Here is a 19,795-nt window from a genome sequence, read left to right as displayed (position 1 = left end):
AGACATGAGGGTCACTGTTGAGTATTTTGGGTAGTAAGCATATATTTAGGGAAGATAGTTTTAATCCAAATTTGCTTCCTTGGCTATCATACCCAGGACATGTAAAAGGAAACCAAATTATAAGTTGTCTATATGATCAGTGATTAACATCATTACCACTACAATTAACTAAACATAGATGCTAGTTAAGTAGAAACAACTATTTTGAAATCGTAAACATACTTTTCTGTGAGAAATTAAGAATTGCTAAATGAACACAGTAGTGTGTAAGAAGTCTTACTCACTGACTTCCTAATTAGTGATAGTTCTAAAACATGTCCAACAAAATCTAGGTTTGAACATTTTAATAAAGACGTCTCATTTATTGGCATGGTAGGACTTTTCCTTCATGCTTTTAAACAGTAAAGTCAAAAGAAAAACTCCATGATGGTCTGATTAAGAGAAGAATCTTCCCGTTCCTTATGTCACTCACATTTTCCTGAGTAAGATTACTGGTTGCTCTAAGGCCCTCATCGTGGATATGATTTTGCAGCTCCTGAATCATATGAGGTAAACCAGTGGACACAGCACGGAGTAAGACATACATATTTGCCATGTCTGAGGGGAGAAAGAAATTTACTATGAAATTTACAAACAGTTTAAAAAATATTTTTAATACAACAGGTAATACACGGTTCAAAATGCAGAATTACAGAAGCATACGCGAACAAGTCCCCCACACCTTTCTCCTAATCCCCCGTACTCCTCTCCTGGGAAAGCAACGCGGTGGCTGTGTAGTATCTTCTCAGAGCTGGTTTCCTACCCATTCAAGCGCTATTCTTCCCTCTGCCACCTTTTTTAATAAACAGTGAAGCGTGTTTCATATACTATTTGCGACTGCAGAACACAACATTTTAACTTGAAGATCTTTTCATGTCAGTACATAAAGCATTTTCTCGTATTTTACAACTGCTTAACACTCCATTTGATAGCTATATGACAATTATTTAACAACTCATGGGAATTTGGCATTTCTAATCTTTTGATATTTACATTGTTAGGATTAATAATCCTGCATATGGGCAAGAGTATCCATAGTATGAATCCCCAGAAGTGGGACTACTATGCAAAAGTTGTCTTACAGAAGGACCTTGCAGACAGAGGCCCAGCAGCTGGGCGCTCTGCCAACAAATGCTTTGATCTTCACACAGAGAGGTGCAAAATGACATCCCAGTGTAGTGGTTTTTATTTTAAACTTTTTATTGAAGTATAACACACATATGGAAGAGTATACAATCCATAAGTGTATAGCTCAATGAATTACCACAAGTGACCCCCCTCCCCAGCCAGGTTCTCACCACCCACAGTAGAAATGGACACCACCTCCTCCCGGAAGCCCCCTGCCTTCACTACTCCTCCTGCTCTTCCACAACGGTAATTACAGTCATGACGACACTATTCAACTGAACCACAGATTAGATCTACCTGATCTAACTATCTATAAGAACAAAATCATCCGATTCTTTCAGGTTTGGTTTCTTTGGTTCAATATAAAAGGTTCATCTGAGTTGTACACAGCTATCAGGTGTTCCTTTCCACTCTTCTTTAATCTTCCATCGTATCACTGTTGGTACTTTATTCATTCTACAGTTACAGGACATCTGTACTGTTTACAGTTTGGGGCTATTAAAAACAACGCTGTTGTGAGCATGTTTGCACACACATTCTTCTGTGCATGTGTGCATGCATTCTGGGTGGGGGAGTTAACACCTAGGAGAGCAACGGCTGATCGTAAGAGATATGGTTATTCAGTGTTAGTGGCTACTCACTGTCAAGCATTTCAAGGTGGGTGCATCAATTTATACTCTATGTCCAATGTATAACAAGTTCCTGCTACTCTATACACTTTCAAACACTTATTATTGTCAGTCTTTTTCGTTTTATATCAAAATGTGATTAATTACTGATACCTTAGTGTGATTTTAATTTGTATTTCCCTGTTTTAGTGAGATTGAGAGACTTTTTTATGTTTATTAGCCATCTAGATATCTTCTATTCTGCAGTGCCTGTTCAAATGTCCTAATTATTTTATATTTTGGACATAAACCTTTTTCAACAATTGCAAATATGTAACCCTATGACTGTCTTTTTTTCAAGTATAACTGACATATATTAGTTTAAAGATTATAGTAATACTGTATTATTAACTAGCCACCAAGCTACATATTATTACATCCCCATGACCTTTTTTTTTTTTTAGTAACTGGAAGTTATTAAGCCTCGTGATTTCCTTCACCCAACCACCTTGACTTCAGCAACCACTCCATCTGTTCTCTGTATTAATGAGCTCACTTGTTTTGCTTTTTATATTCCATATATAAGTGAGATCTTGCAGTATTTGTCTTTGTCTGACATTTCACTTAGCACAATGCCCTGGAGATCCTTCCATGTTGTTTCAAAATAGCAGTACTTCATTTTGTTTACATAGCTGATACTTCTTTGTGTTTGTGTGTTTTTTTTCATCCACTCATCTACTGACAGACACAAGTTGTTTCCTTATTTTGGCTCTTGTAAATAATGCTGCAGTGAACACTGGGATGCCTATATCTTTTTTAGCATTTTTTCTTCTTTATCTTTTTAGATAACTACCCAGAGGTAGAATTGCTAGGTCACATGAAAGTTTTACTTTATAATTTCTGAGAAGCCTCCATACTATTATTCACAGTGGCTGCACCAACTTTCATCCTCACCGACAGTACACGAGCGCCCCCTTTTCTTCATATCCTGGTTATTCCTAGACTTTGGATAACGGCCACGCTGACAGGCGCTAGGGGAGACCTCACTGTGCTTTGGATGTTTCTTTCCCTGATGATTAATGACGGTGAGCACCTTTTCAGGTACCTGTTGGCCATTTGGAGGTCTTCTTTAGAAAAATGCCTATTCAGGTCTTCTGCTCATTTTTCAATTTTTTTTGGCTATTGAGTTGTATGAGTCCTTTATCAGATATGTGATTTTTGTCCATTCAGTAGGTCGCTTTTTCATTTTGTTAATGGTTCCCTTTGCTGGGCAGACGCTTTTTAGTTTAATGAAGAACCACGTGTTTATTTTCACTTCTCTTGTGGCTCAGTTGGTAAAGAATCTGCCTGCAACGTGGGACACCTGGGTCCAATCCCTGGGTTGGGAAGATCCCCTGGAGAAGGTAAACGCTACCCACTCCAGTGTTCTGGCCTGGATAATCCATGGACAGTCCACGGGGTCGCAGAGTAGGACACAACTGAGTGGCTTTCACTTTCACTTTAGTGGCAGATTCAAAACACCATCACCACGACAAGTATCACGAAGTCTATCACCTTTGCTTTCTTCTAGGACTTTTATGGCTTCAGGTCTCAAGTTAAAGTGTTTAATTCATTTTGAGTTAATTTTTGTATATGGTATTAAGTCGGGTCATCCAGTTTCTTCAAAAACATTTATTAAAGAGACTGTCCTTTCCACATTGTATATTTTTGGCTCCTTTGTCCTATGACTGTCATTGTGATGCTCTTTTGATGATCCAAGGGTCTTATGGTTTTTTATTTATTTTAAGCTTTTAATGATAAATTAATAAACTTGATCATCTTTCCCTGTGGTTAGTGCTTTCTGTGTCTCATTTAAAATATCTTTCTCTACCCCCAAGTTCTGAAGTTATTCGCCTATGTTATCTTCTGGAAGTGTTACTGCTTCACACTGATATCAAAGGCCCAAAGTGTTGACTGACTCTGTATACAGTGTTTGAAGTAGTGATCAAATTTCACTTTTTCCCCAACTGATTATCCAATGGACTTGGCACTGTGTGTTCAAAAGGCTGTCTTTCACCCACTGTTCTGCTGGCCGCCATGGTCTTAAATGAAGTATCTTCGTATGCATGAGTTATTTCCTGGCTTTTTATTTTATTCCACTGGTCACTTTGACTACCCTCGTGCCACTTCTTTTCTTAATTACTATAATTTTTAGAAGTCATGCTATCCTGCAAAGATTTCTCACTGTGCTCTTCAAAACTGTCTTGACCGTTCAGGCTAACAGTGTAACTTTCAGAGTTTAAAAAATAATCTTGGCTTTTGCGAAGCTTGCCCTGGATCTATCAGTGCTGCTTTCAATGATGTATAGTTTTCTGCGCGCGTCTGGCACCTATCTTGTTACATTTACTCCCTATTCTTGAAAAATTCTCATTGCTTTTTTCTAAAAAAATTCCATTTTTTCACTGCTTTTTGTTAACATCTCTTATCTTCACTTTGTACTTCTACTTTGACTAAGGCTGAGCATCTTCAGATATATAAAATCTACTTTTATTTCCCTTTCATGTTCCTTGCTTTTTCTCCTTCTAGAAACTCTTAATGTATTAAAGAAATTAGTCCCTGTGATTTTTTAAAATGTGCAAACACACTTTCCCAGTTTTTCTTTTGACTTTAGAAAACAGTTTAAAAATATACTTTTCCAAACAGTCTTTTAAAATAGATACTTAATAATCTGCTAAAAGGCATATTAAAAAATGTATCGACCATCACTTAAATTATGTTTGAAGTCTAAGGTAGTTTGGAAGATGATATATTGATGTTTGGTATCACTTACCATTTTTTTTTTCTTGTCGGATGATATTATGACATTCTGCGTGTAAAAACTGTAAGTGGTCTGCTACCATTCGTTGTTGACATTCGTGAATCACTTTAGTATATGAACTTGGATGTAAGTATTTTCGACACCGAATTTCTTCGTCTTTTAATCTACCTAGAACCTTTAGAAATATATCCTTATAGTCATGAACTACTATGAGAAAACACCTGAAATATCAGTAACTTACATGGCAAATTAACAAATAGAATTATCTATATAATTCTATTCACAATTCAAAGTCACATTCCACAAATCATTTCAAAATCTTATTTAAGCTACACTTGAACAATGCCTTATGAAAAAGAACAAAAGTTAACTGGTCTGCATTTTTTCCCTTATTTATTGACTCCAATTGTCCTATATATACAATTCAATGATTTTTGGTATATTATTGGTGTTTCTGAATTGTGGTCAACTACGTGTAACATAAAATTTGTCATTTTAACCATTTTTAAGTATATAATCTAGTACCATTAACTGCATTTACAATGTTGCACAACTGTCTATTCCCAAAACTTTTTCATTACACCCAACAGAAGCTCAGAAACCATTAAGCTATAACTCCCTGTTCTCCTCTCCCCAAAAATTTTAATCTACTTTCTGCCTCTCTGACTGTCTATTCTAGACATTTTACATAAGTTAAACCATAAGATATTTGTTCTTTTGTGTCTGGCTTCTTTAATTCAGCATAATGTCTTCAAAGTTAATCCCAGCTGCAGCAGGTGTCAGAACTTTATTGTTTTCTAAATCTGAATAATAGTTCATTGTATGTACATACATTTTGCCTGTTTTTTCAATTCTTGAAAGACATTTGGGTTGTTTTCAGTGTTTGCCAACAGCCTGTTTTGAGAGTCAGATATAATGATGCGAGTTTATATATCACTGATACTCTGTGTGTACTTTTCAAGACTGGATCTAGAACCTTTAGCAAGAGTCTAAGATGTAAAAAGGGCTAAAAGCTAAGAACCACTGACTTAGTGTAACCTGGACTTAATGGAGAAAAATGTCCTAGATAACTTACTCAAGGTCCCAGAGCTAATCACTGGCAAAGCAAAAGAGAATTAAGCAACTCCTGGACCTGGGTTTGTGGGACAGACACCAGTGTATCACATCAGTTAGTACTGATATTTCCTGATCTATGTCCTATGGAGGACATAGATGTCCTATGGAGGCTTCACTACAGCTTTTCCACTTCAAATACTTCTTAAAGGTGAACTAACAAAAATCATCTGATAATAAAATGCCTGGGATCCAACACTGTGGAAGAAAAAAACTAGTTAAAATGTCTAACATATCTGATGACTCAATTTATAATCTGATTATTCTTTGACTAAGAAAACATACATAGCCATTTTAAATATGGTTATCAACGGGTTGGTTTAATGATTAAAATTTCTCATGCAAGTTTTTCTCAGTCTCCACAAACTTAACAGACCAAAAGACCAAGTATCTAGAATTATTACATTTTTACTATTTTTTTTCCTTCTATTTTAGAGGAAGAAAGATAAAAACTCCCAATACCTAGCTTTTGTACTTAGCCTATTCTCTTATCTACTAACCATAAAATATAGCTTATTATTTTGTTAAGAATATGAAATATATTAGTTTTAGATTAATCAGGATTATCAGAAGGCACTGATCACAATGAAACTGGGACAGCATTTTTTCTCATGGAAAATGTCAAGCAAGAGCAATGACTGATCAAGAAAAACGGAACCTTTTCTACCAAAAAAAAATATTCACTAAGATAACTAATATTAAGTAAGCCACACCTGATCTCTAACAGATGACAACAGTAACCATCATGCTTTCCTACCTTCTCCATATACTGTGAGCAGTTTGATTCTTGTAGTAAATTTGAAGCTTCTTGTTTGTAATACTCTCCTGTTTCAGTCAGAAAGGGAGACTCAAAGATTTCCTGATAAAACTAAATAAATCAATGAAATCATATTTTAAAAATCAGAATAAGCAACCGAAGAAATTAATAATAATTTGTTTTAAAGGAATAATTTAAGTTTTAAAGGAAGCTTTGTTACCTTTAAAGGGAATTTTTTCTTATACTGTTCAACATGAACAAAGGAGTTAATAACCCCGTGGATTACTTTCTGGTTTGGGTCTTCTCCGCCACGATCACTAAAACAAGGTAAAACAAAAAACATTCTTGAGAATACAAGTTTCCATGGAAATATACCAAAGTATGCCAAAATATGGCTGCTTATTCTATTGGTCTAATCACTTTACTTATGAAGTATTTTAAAGGTCAATGCACGCATGATACTTAAAATGCAATTTTTAATATTGCAGCTGAATTAATATTTATGACAGTTAATGGAATGTGAAGTCAAGTGGGCCTTAGGAAGCATCACTACGAACAAAGCTAGTGGAGATGATGGAATTCCAGTTGAAGTATTTCAAATCTTAAAAGATGACACTGTGAAAGTGCTGCACTCAATATGCCAGCAAATTTGGAAAACTCAGCAGTGGCCATAGGACTGGAAAAGATCAGTTTTCATTCCAATCCCAAAGAAAGGCAATGCCAAAGAAGGCTCAGACTACCGCACAATTGCACTCATCTCACATGCTAGTAAAGTAATGCTCAAAATTCTCCAAGCCAGGCTTCAGCAATATGTGAACTGTGAACTTCCAGATGTTCAAGCTGGTTTTAGAAAAGGCAGAGGAACCAGAGATCAAATGGCCAACATCCGATGGATCATAGAAAAAGCAAGAGAGTTCCAGAAAAACATCTATTTCTGCTTTATTGACTACACCAAAGCCTTTGACTGTGTGGATCACAATAAACTGTGGAAAATTCTGATAGAGATGGGAATACCAAACCACCTGACCTGGCTCCTGAGAAACCTGTATGCAGGTCAGGAAGCAACAGTTAGAACTGGACATCGAACAAAAGACTGGTTCCAAACAGGAAAAGGAGTATGTCAAGGCTATATATTGTCACCCTGCCTATTTAACTTATATGCAGAGTACATCATAAGAAACGCTGGGCTGAAGGAAGCACAAGCTGGAATTAAGACTGCTGGGAGAAATATCAATAACCTCAGATATGCAGATGACACCACCCTTAGGGCAGAAAGTGAAGAAGAGCTAAATAGACTCTTGATGGAAGTGAAAGAGGAGAGTGAAAAAGTTGGCTTAAAGCTCAACATTCAGAAAATGAAGATCATGGCATCCAGCCCCATCACTTCATGGCAAATAGATGGGGAAACAGTGGAAACAATGGCAGACTTTATTTTTCTGGGCTCCAAAATCACTGCAGATGGTGATTGCAGCCATGAAATTAAAAGACGCTTACTCCTTGGAAGGAAAGTTATGATCAACCTAGACAGCTTATTAAAAAGCAAAGACATTACTTTGCCAACAAAGGTCTGTCTAGTCAAAGCTATGGTTTTTCCAGTGGTCATGTATAGTTGTGAGAGTTGGACTATAAAGAAAGCTGAGTGCCGAAGAATTGATGCTTTTGAACTGTGGTGTTGGAGAAGACTCTTGAGAGTCCCTTGGACTGCAAGGAGATCCAACCAGTCCATCCTAAAGGAGATCAGTCCTGGGTGTTCATTGGAAGGACTGATGTTGAAGCTGAAACTCCAATACTTCAGCCACCTGATGCAAAGAGCTGACTCATTTGAAAAGACCCTGATGCTGGGAAAGACTGAGGGCAGGAGGAGAAGGAGATGACAGAGGATGAGATGGTTGGATGGCATCACCGACTTGACGGACGCGGGTTTGGGTAGACTCTGGGAATTGGTGATGGACAGGGAGGCCTTGTGTTCATGGGGTGGCAAAGAGTCGGACACGACTGAGCACCTGAACTCAACTGACTAAATGTACCCATTAGATGTCATTTCAATAAACAACAGAAAAGCGTAACTGTAAAATTAAAGATACTATGTTGATACTAAGATACTTCTTCAATTTTAACAGAGTAGCTATGAGCCCATCAATCAAGACTGCAATACCAGTGGTTAAGAATATTTGAATTTCACTCACCACAAACTCTGTTACTAGAGGATTTGGTCTGAGAATCCAGTTTTTAAACCATCACAACTATGCCTGCAGTAATCTGATGGGACTTATTCCTCAAAAGTACACTCTATACAGTATTTTGCTCATTGAAACAACTAATAACTATTGTTCTCTAAGATATCTGCTAGAGCCACTGAGTTTCTTTCATCTAAGCACAAAGGTAATTCTCTACTTAGAATTTACTGAGATATGCTTTAATATTTCTATATTCTTTTACAGTTACAAAGGGATCTAAAATCATCTCAATTATTCATGTGATTTTTGATAAGCTCCTACTCAGTCAAATGCACTACGGGGATGCAAGTCTTAATCACAGTAAGAATTGTAGGTGAATTTTTTATTTTTCTAATTATAGAAATAGGAAAAAAAAAAAAAAGGTTTGCCTAAAGCCACAGTAAAACAGCCTGGCTCTATGTTGGAAGCCTCTGAATCCAGTAATAATACGTAAATCAAACCATGATACAGTCTAAGGTTTACTTTTCTATTGGTAATCTTCCACCTCACTTTAAAATATTTTCTTTCTTTGAATGAATAACTATTTTACAAAAAAAGCAACAGAAAACTGTAAGTTAGTGTCCTTCCTCGTCTCCACCTCCCTTTAAGCCTCTTTCTTTCTTCCTTTAATTATCTGAATATTCTGGGAAAAGTTTTTTGTGATTGAATTAATACGGCCACAGTCCTTCTGACAGTCATAAAATCTTGGTTACAAAGTCTACATTTTGTTATCACTAATAAGAACAATAAATACATACAAGGTGATACTAGGTGAGCTCATGTCTTCTGCTCATCTTCCCCTTTTTTTTTTCCACCTTCCCTCTTAAGCCCAAATTAAATCTGGTGAAAAAATGATATGACTTAATTTATCAATTTGAAGTGCATAGCTCTTTGCCTTTTAACTCTGTCTGGAACAAAGGGAGAAATATCTGAATCAGGTTACCTAAAGTTATTTTCATGACCAAATCCTATTGTCCCTGCTCAGCATCCAGAAAACACCCACTCCTACTCCTGCCCTTTGTTTCTGACCACAAAAGGCCCAGAGAATCAGGAATCTGGTAAGGTGTTCCCTAGAAAGAATATCAATATTCCTAGTGCTTAATGACTAAGTTGTCTTCTACTGTAAGAATAACATCTGAACTCAGAAATCTTTAAGTATAATTATTCAATCTTTAAGATCACTGCATATTTTTATAACTGCACAAAATGTACAACAAAATCACTGTCATTTATTTCTATTAAGTTGACAGATAATGAAAATAAACTGAAGTGATGCTAAGGTAGTACTATATAAAAGCAATGACTAAGCTGGTTATGTGAATAAGCTCTGGATTTATCTAAGAACAGTGATCCCAAGAGATGAGCCCTGAGAAAAGAATATAAAGAATTTTTATTATGTGGTTCATTACTGGATCTTGACAGAACTAAGTGGAAAATGCCTACAACAACCATAATGAAATCACTCGGCTGGAAGCTTATAGAATTGTTTATTGTAGTTCTTAAGACCCGGATTTTGGAGTCAGACTGCCTAGGCTCAAGTTCTGGTTGCATTAATATGTCACCATGTGCAGGTGCTTAACCTTTAGTACTCAGAGATTTCTCCTTCTGTAAAGTGGGGATAAGAAATGCACCTACTCTCAAGAGGATATGGTAAAGATTAAGCATAATCCAAGAAAGCATGCAGCACAGTGCCTAGTAAAAGAGTGAAGCATCACTAAGCTAGCATTTTAAGTACAGACTGAGCAAAATGGAAGCAGAAGAAAGCTAAGAGACCAAAAAAAAAAAAGCATTGAGTGTGACTTTAAAACCAAGGCATTTAACAGGGCAGACTAGCTTTGTGATGGTCATTAAAAGTTAGGCTGAGGGCCTTCCCTGGTGTAACAGCGGTTAGTAAGAGTCTGCCTGCCAGTGCAGGGGCCATGGGTTAATTCCTGGTTCGGGAAGATCCCATTTGCCCAAGGAGGCAACTAAGCCTGTGCATCGCAACTACTGAGCCTGTGCTCCGCAACAAGAGAAGCCACCTCGATGAGAAGCCCACGCATCACAACTAGAGAGTAGCCCCTGCCAGCCACAACTGCAGAAAGACCTCATGCAGCAATGAAGACCCAGTGCAGCAAAAATTAACAAAAAACAAAGGCTGAAACTCTCATAAATCCTGATTCTGCTACGTGACAATGGGCAAATTAATCTCTTGGTGAAACCTTCATTTGCCCCCTGTGGTTAAGATGAGAAGATTAAATTAAATGCAGTCTCCTGCCTCAAGCCAAACCTGTGAAATGATAGGAAGGATACTTTTTAATATTCCATTGTTGGCAATAGCCCTTGAACCTGTAGAAATTGAAAATAAGATGGAACAAAGACTGGATAGCACAGAAAAACAAAAATGCACAAGAGAAAGGACGGCTATAAGAAGGGGGTGGAAGACGTGAAGGAGGATGGGCAAGGAGTGACACTGCTGAAAGAGGGCCGGCGCTAAACCAGTGAGCTCACAGGCAGACTGGCTGCTCTGCGTCCCTGCAGGAGCAGTGAGCGCAGTCCCAGGAGGAAGGAAACTGCCTGCACCCAGACTCTGCAGTATCCACTCGAGGGCACCTCCAGTGGTACCAGGAAATCAAGGACTAGCAAGACTTGGTAGCATCAAGGCTTGATGAGTGGTAGAGAAATGGGTTCCCATACTCTGCCTTTGGAAGAACAGGTGCTTTATAGAGGGCAAAATTCTAAATGCAAATACTCTGTGGCTCTAAAAAGCTGCACATGTGCATAACAGAACTCGGAGCTGTACTAATTGAAAGACTGGGAACAACCTCATACACATCACTAGGAGAAGAGTTCACTAAAATGAGGTAGAGGCATACCAGATACAGAGTTTAGGAAGAAGGAGGAGGGTGAGATCTCTGTGTACAAACACAGAAAAATTATCACGATAGACAAATCAGTATGCCATAAATGATTTTTAAAAGTTAGGAAAAAATGAAAAAATTATACACTTGGAAAAAGAAAACAAAAAAATATTCTGTATTGTATTTATTTCTGTACATAGATATAAAAATTCATAGGAAAAAGTTTGAAAAGACAGTTAACCAAATAATAAACAGGGATTACCTCCATGGAGAGGAAAAGATCTGGAGCATTAAATGTTTTTCAAGAATGCATTTACATATCATTTGTGTGTTTGGAACTAAGTTTTTCACTGAGCAGCTGGTGCCAGGTCTGAGGAAGAAAATGTACAAGATGAGCCTGGAACATCCTGACATATGAGATAGCAAGAAAGTTATCAAGGATGACAACAGTACTAGCAAAAAGACCCTGGCACCAACTAACCAAACAGAGGCTATCCAAACTTAAATAAAATCGAGACAATAGAAACAAACCAAATATATTTAAGTCTTTAAGTTTCATCACGGTATATTGGGTGGAAAAAGCTAACTGGCCACTTTCTGAAGATGACAGCAAACCAATTCATTATCCTGACAAATGGGTAAAGAAAAGGAAAAAAAGCAGTTATTTCGTCTTTCATATATGATAACCAAATAATAGACAAGAGTAAGTATATTTTTATAAAATTTTTCAAGTTAAAAAATGAAAACCAAGCAACAGGATTAAAGTGGCACCATTTTACAAACCTCAATAAACTAAAAGATGCCAGCATTTAGCCTCAGTGGCTGCTTAAATTTAAAAAAAGAGTAAAAAATCATACATTATGAAAGAACAAAATATCTTGGCTTGCCAGCGAGAACCGACCTGAGTCTGAGTAGGCCACTTAACTGCCAATTTACAGGAAACACACAGGACAAAGGAACACATACAAATGGGCCTCTTGCACTCAACTGGCAAAATTTAGACAGTGGGAAAACGTGAGGATCAAATGGCCAGGATTCATGAACAAATGTATTACAAGTGGAAAAAAAATAAAGGATGGAGGAGAAATCTGTTGATTAAAATGCTTTTTAGAGGATAAACAGGACTAAACTATAACATCTAGGAATGCACACATGGATGAAAAAACCATAAAGAAACAGAGGAAAGTGACTGCACCAAAGTCAGGACAGCTGTTTCTCTGGGAGAAAGGCAGGGGCTGGGGCACACAGGGTTTCAGGGGAGGCTGGCACGGCTCCAGGTCTTAACCTGGGTGGCAGTCAGCAGCACATCTGCCTTTCAACAATTTATTCAGCTATACATTTGTGTTGTATAGTCTCCTCTATCTATAATTTTACACTAAGAAGGTTAAATGATACACACACACACAATAAAATCCCCAAAAATCCAAAGAAACTGTTACAACAATATTAACATGTCACAGAACATGGAAAAGAGCACAAGATAAAGTTAGTACGTAACAGTAAAACCCATGAAGAGAATAATCCTCATATTTATTCAACTAACAGAGGTCCAAAATTCAAAGCAAAAATAGCCACTGCAAGGATGAAAATCAATAAATCTAAAATGAGTTGGGAAATTTAAACCTCTCTTAGAAACTTAGATATGAAAGAATTAAGCCTACTACATTAAATTTTAAGAGACCCTGATGGCTTAGACGGTAAAGAATCTGCCTGCAACGCAGGAGACCTGGGTTTGATCCCTGGGTCAGGAAGATCCCCTGGAGAAAGGAATGGCAACCCACTCCAGAATTCTTGCCTAGAGAATTCCATAGACAGAGGAGTCTGACTGGCTATAATCCATGGAGTTGCAAAGAGTCAGACACAACTGACTAATACACATGCATTAAATTTTATTTTTATCCAAGATTACATTTTTCTTCAATGAAATCTACATTTTTCCTCAATGAAATCTTAACAGTTTAGAAACAGAATAAAGAGCCTATGAACATGTCAGAGAAAACATAAATCAGTCACAGCAACCTATGTTACAAATTGTTCCTAATTCACAGGTGAACAAAGAATTTTATTTAAAGTTTTTATTTTCTCTCAAAGACTATCTGACACTAGAAAGTTAACTGCAGAGCCACTGGGAAAAAGGAAAGCAATTTTGAATCCATTTAACATTAAAAGAGTTTGTGTTTTCAGTAGTATCCTTAAGTATCTAAACAATTCCTTTTATTCCAGTTAAAGGAGTAATTAAATTAATTAAAAGTTAATTCTAGTTAAAAAACTGATCTGCTTTCTTCTCTCCAATTTCACATTCTTACACTGTAACATTTAGATCCATGAAATTACAGCATTTATTAAAATTATCAATATTAGGTTGTTACTACACTGAAAGTCCCAGTTGGCATTCTACTATTTTACTACAAAAGACAAGTTATTATATGAATAGAATTACTTCTATCTTTCCTTAGTAAAGCAGACACTATGAAAATATGCTGACGCATAATCTATGACTCCATCACTTGTTTCTTTCTTCCTTATATAGAAGGAGCAACTTTACTTTTGGATTATCAATTAAATTTTGTGTGTACAGATTTAATGATACCACAAAAAACAAAAATTAAACTAAGAGCTGTTTCATTGACACTCTTAAGCAAACAAAAAAATTCTGTAATCTACATTCTGCTTTTGAAAAAAATCCTCCATTAGCCTGACAGATAACTTTACCTCAAGGCTGAGATTGCCCTCAACATTCTGAAATCTTCAAAGAAGATTAACACATTATAAATGGAAAATCATACCAGTCTCCTAGGGTGGCTAGGATTAAATGGGATTAGCATGCAAAACTTCAATAGCTGCTTGGCACACAGTTTCCATATTTTATTGTTATTATTAAGCCTTAGTACTCCTCACTAGAAAATGTAAAGTAATACTGACTTAATAAAGCAGACATTAAAAAATAAATGAGATATTAGTAAAGCATGTCAAATAATACTGTGAAGGAAACTGATTATAACAACAAAACTAAAATGAGTTGGCCTAATGTCTCTGACCACAGTGTCTACGTCTTCTCCAGAATTAGTATCCTACAGTTGTTACTGTTTTTCTTACACAGTCATGCTTTCCTTAATTTTTCATTAAATTCACTTTTAACAAGCTAATAATCACACTTAAAAATTTACTAACTTAGACCAAAATTGTTATAAAAGAGACACTCATTAAAAGTGCATTAGAAAATTTATAACAGTATTTCCATTATACTTGTAAAATAGCTGAATTTCAAGAATAAAATTGATATTTTTAGCAAAGGAGATTACATTAGCACCTAAAACCCTTGTTGGGAGGGCCCTTTTGGTCATTCACAGTTCAGCAGAGAAAAGAGCTATTTCTTCCTTAAGAAATAGCTCCACTCTGCCACTCCACAGCCTCCTCTCTCTCATCCCCTCTGGAGACAACGGAATTATTAAAGTGTGAGTGACCGTTTTTAAAAACCAAGTTATTAATTCCTACCACATACTTCCTATTTGGTATTAACATTAACTATTAAAATAGTGTCTTATCCTCTTTTGTGAACTTTTTTTCATAACCTCTCATTTCCTATTAGGAGCCCCAGAGTAAGAACAATGCTTTCCTTTTTTCCCTCATATAAAAAAACTCCCTATTTGGAGGTCTTCTTAAAGAAAGCAGTTTCAGAGGGAGTGGCCACTCACACGTGGCAATTCACTCGTCTAGGGAATTCCCTTCACAGCAGTTCCAGTCACCTAAGGTCTAATAAGAATCTTCTAGGCCACACCTGAGCCAAGGACGCCCCGCTCTGGACTCCACAGGAAAACTTACACTGTGCCACAATCCATTCACACAGCAGCTTAGACAAGCCATCCTCTCTGGCCACAAGCAGAATCAACCATTCTAGAGCCTTTTTCTCATAAATTTGCCTCATGGGTTAACTGGTTATAGAGGTAACCAGCTAACTAGAAGAATCTCTTTTCCTGAGCAGGTTATCGTCATCAGGGTTTCAACTGAGAATATGTTCAAACAACTCAGCAGCACTGCCCACGGGATCCAAGAGGTTTCAGGACCACAGAAGTCACTTCCTTCGGGGACTTACTTATTTACTAAGCATATGACGTCACAGTAAAATCTTGCTGGTTTTGCCCCCCAAAACCAAAAGATTATAAAACCACTTTAAAATATTGACTTTATTAAAATGGAAAAAGAGGGTCATTACAGTAAAATGGGGCCTATGTGCAGTGGACAGCCAGGCCAGTGTTCACTATTTTAAACCATTTCAATCAGCAAATCAGAACCAACTCAAGAAGATCAAGGTCAACACTCACTTTTTGATTTCTCGGAGCAACATTCGGATAAGGATGGTCTGAAGTGGTTCAACCATCAATTTCCTCCACATGTCCAATGCTAGCTGCCAGGAAAAATGAAAATCATCAAGGCTGAATTACTCAGTGTTTTCTTAACATGTGTAATAGTAAATACCCATCAGAAGAAGTATTTATAACTTTATTTCAAAACTCAAATAAAAACCGAATATACATAAGGAAAATAAATGTCTTAATTTAAAATGACACTGACTCTCATGTCGGACATTCTGAATAAGGAACAGAATTAAGGTTTTATCATTAACTGAAAATCTTACAGAAATAAATGACTTTTATAAAACCTTAGTTAAAAGAATTTTGCTGCATCCACAGATTTCTATTTCATCTCTTCTGGGTTCTCTTTTAAGTCCATGTCCTTCACATTTTGTTTTTTTAAACTACAAGAGTCTCAACATTTTCTAAATACATTTTATGAGCTTCTTCATACGGCAAACTATTAACCTTCTGGCATTATCCACCATTAACTTAATTATTAAAATAATACTCATCCCATATCTTTTCTGTTCTTCTCATCTATGTGAAAGTCTTAGTAAATCATAACAGTATTTCATTTATTTAACATTTAGGATGTTTCAAATCTTGACAATTTTAAGACAGTCAACTCAGTGTTCTTAAGAAGACAGTGAATCGCATTACCTCAGTATATAAAAACATATTTATATTTTCCAGTCTTTTAAAGAATTTCCTACCTCTCCTATTTCCATAAGTGGTTCATTCATATCTACACCACCATAACCATACTGAAGATCAGCTTCTGTCAGTTTATTCTTTTTAATAAACTGTGTGTTGAGATACCTGAAAAACAAATTAGTATCAAGATGCTATGTCAAAATAAGTAGGAAAGAAATAACTTGGAATTTTAGAACAATAACTTTAGGGTTATAATCAACTACAGAATAGTTCAGTAATACACCCCAAAGAAATTAGAAATACAATTTTTAAAAAAGATAAAAATTATCAGATAAAAATTATCAGCCAAACTCTCTTTGCAAGGCCCTAAGAGACAAAAAGTAAGACCTCTAGGGTAGAAAAAAAAAATCCTATTACCACAGTCCCACTTAAAAAACTCAAGGGTTTTAGGGGGACTTCCCTCGTGGCCCAGTGGCTAAGACTCTGAGCTCCCGATGCAGGGGCTCTGGGTTTGATCCCTGCTCAGGGAACCAGATCCCATGTGCCACAACTAAGACTTCACACTGAAGATCCCGAATGCTGCAGCTAAGACCTGGTACAGCCAAATAAATAAATATTAAAAAAAAAAAAAAAACAAAACTCAAGGGTTTTGCTCCCCAAATTTCCAATACTCTTAGAGCTCAACAGCTGCTATCCAAGAGTCAGACCCTCTACAAGTTAATTTGCTCATTTTCAGATTCTCCTTAAATTAGCCGAGTTCACTCTACAAAGAATTAAACAGAAAATGCTTAAAAAGATCAAATTCAAGTAAGTTCTCTAATTTATATTTTATCACCAGTAAATGTGTAACTTTTCATTTTTGAACTAAAAACAAAATCACAATCACTAGGTAAGAAAATGGAACAGACTGTTACAGACAGGTGGAAGGTCACTGTGTCAACCAGAGGGAAACAGCTTTATAAAGAAAGACCAACTGTGACGAACTCTTAGAATCACTGAGATGAACAGAGTTCTAAGGTTAAAGGAAATGTGTGCAAAGAGTGTGCAATATTCAAGTACCACTTGCCACCATCCCAGATTTCACAAGGCCCTTCATGCTCACCTCCTATAACTATTCGCTGGACAGGTTCTGCCAAGGTGAAAACGGCTATTAACGATACAAGTATTTAGGCAACAACCACGAAATCTCTGTATTAAAACACACATGTTTGCTGCATCGAAATCAAAGGTCTACTCAGTGTTCACAGACAACTGAAACTGAAAGCAAAGACAACAAAAATCTCAACGGCGTAACTCTTCTGCTAATTCTAGGAAACGATGGGAAATAATAAAGCACAAGGCCACAATCGTTTACACACCCTCCCTCCCACCTTCACTCAATTCAAGCTCTGGCCTCCAGGGCTTACACCGTGGAGCTTCATTCAACATTTTAGTCTCCTCTGTCCACTGCTTACAAAGTCATTTCCTTCCAAGGACCAATGAACCTTCCCTTCCATTCTCACTATATTTCCTGCTGGGTTTCCAACCATGCTTCCCGCTGAGGAAAGGGGAACAGGAGAGAGAGAGGAAGCCTCAGCTCGAGAGAAAACGCCTGCTTCACCTGAAACCAGACTCTCGGGTAGGGAGGCACCTCTGGCCTAGGTCACCCTGGCCTTGGCTCACACACCTCTCAGGCCTGACCTGACCCCCAAGCCAAACCAGCCTTCACTCCCCACCCCCAGTGAAGTTAGTATCTGATACAAAACTGTTTCCCTTTCCTCACAGCACGCGCCACTGTGTGAAACAATCCTGTTCTCTCTTTGTCTGCACATACTCTCTAGAACGTGAGGGCTGCCAGACGGTGTCCAGAACTGTGGCAGGCAGACAGGCAGTCCTTGAAAAATACTTCTTCGAATTAATGAAATGAATAAACGGGTAACTTTCCAGCAAGCATGGATGGTAAAAACTACCAGTAGAACACAAGTCTGGAAAAGCAGCCTGGAGCCAGATCATAAAAGTCATGAATGCCAGGAAATAAAAAGTCACTAATATTTATGGAGTGCCTATTATGTATCAGAGGCAGCCCTAAGCATTGCAGCTGGCTGAATAAAAGGAGGTAGGTATTTGTGGTACCATTAGGATCCTCATTTTATGTGTAAGAAAACTGCAGTTTAGAGAGTTTAAAGAATTCGGCAGAGGTCCATCCACTACTAAGTGGCAGAGCTGACTCAGAAAATTCTTGAGGGCCCCCTCTCTCATTCAGCAAGTGCTGACCAAATGCATACTACACGCCAGGTACAACAAGGCAATGGGGACAGAAAAAAAAGAAAAACAAAAATGTAATTTCTGCCTAGTGAGCTTACCCATCTGGCAGGACATAACAGGAAGAAATGTAACATTTCTGAGTAGGGGGAACCTAACTGTCAGATCTGCACCATTACATGTGCCTTTCTGTAAGTGCCTCTGCTCTAAACCACTGATTTTCTGTGCAGTGTACCACGGCCATCAGGAATCCTACGAGAACATTAGCACCACTTACCTCACGCTCCATTTTATCTCCTTTTCATCAGCTGGTCCTCCTGTTCTAAACTATTCATCACCTCCTCCCATTATTTTCTTTTTTCACTTCCAATGCATTTGTTGACTCTTCGTTTGGATCAAGTGCAACATTTTCATGACTGGTCTCTGTTTCCCACTTCTGGCATCTCTCATTCATCTGAAAACTCTATTTTCAGGATACCAACTTCCTATCCAGAAGCCTAGAGCAGCCCCCTTATTCCTATATTAAATGTAAACTTCTTAGCACTGCTGACTTGGAAGAGAAGCTGCGAGATCTCCAGCAGTCTGGATTCACTGATCCCTTCCCAAGGTCTGTGTGTATACTTCAGAGCCAATGCCCTGTGTCAGGGAGCTTCATACACTGTGTTATTTCGGAGGACCAGCCACTATTCTCTTTCCCTCATGGGATAAATTTTAAACTAACTTTTATTATCTAGATCCTTCTCATTCCAGATATTCTACTCTTGACAGCTTAAGCTTGAAAGAGAAGCTTTTAAAATAATTTATAGATATAACTGAAAGAAGTAGGGTAGTTTTTCATTTTGATTCAGACATGATTCTTAATTTCTAAGTCACTGTAGCACTTTACAATAGAATTTATGAACCACACATTTGTTTTTAAACGAACATATATATACTATGAGATCGTAAAACAGCTTCCAATAAATCCTTTAAACAGTCTTCGCTCTTTTGCACAGGTAACACCTCACTGCTCAGGTGCAACTTGTGCAGTAGTACACATTTTTATAA

At 37.2% G+C, this 19,795-nt stretch overlaps 1 protein-coding gene across 4 annotated transcripts in view; it reads right to left on the bottom strand.

Moving 5' to 3' along the window:
• The window catches only part of CUL2 (cullin 2), a 70,866-nt gene that overhangs the window by 23,870 nt on the left and 27,201 nt on the right, over nt 1-19,795 (bottom strand). For all 4 annotated transcript variants that reach the window (XM_065921045.1, XM_065921042.1, XM_065921043.1 and 1 more), the window contains 6 exons: nt 16,567-16,672; nt 15,821-15,903; nt 6,663-6,759; nt 6,443-6,553; nt 4,585-4,747; nt 473-597 (listed from right to left, as the gene is read on the bottom strand). In XM_065921045.1, coding sequence (XP_065777117.1) covers nt 473-597; nt 4,585-4,747; nt 6,443-6,553; nt 6,663-6,759; nt 15,821-15,903; nt 16,567-16,672 — 685 coding nt within the window. The remainder of the gene's footprint in view (nt 1-472; nt 598-4,584; nt 4,748-6,442; nt 6,554-6,662; nt 6,760-15,820; nt 15,904-16,566; nt 16,673-19,795) is intronic.

The sequence above is a fragment of the Muntiacus reevesi genome, chromosome 2 (assembly GCF_963930625.1).
Source record: "Muntiacus reevesi chromosome 2, mMunRee1.1, whole genome shotgun sequence".
NCBI lineage: Eukaryota > Metazoa > Chordata > Mammalia > Artiodactyla > Cervidae > Muntiacus > Muntiacus reevesi.
This window is presented reverse-complemented; position numbering and strand designations above follow the sequence as displayed.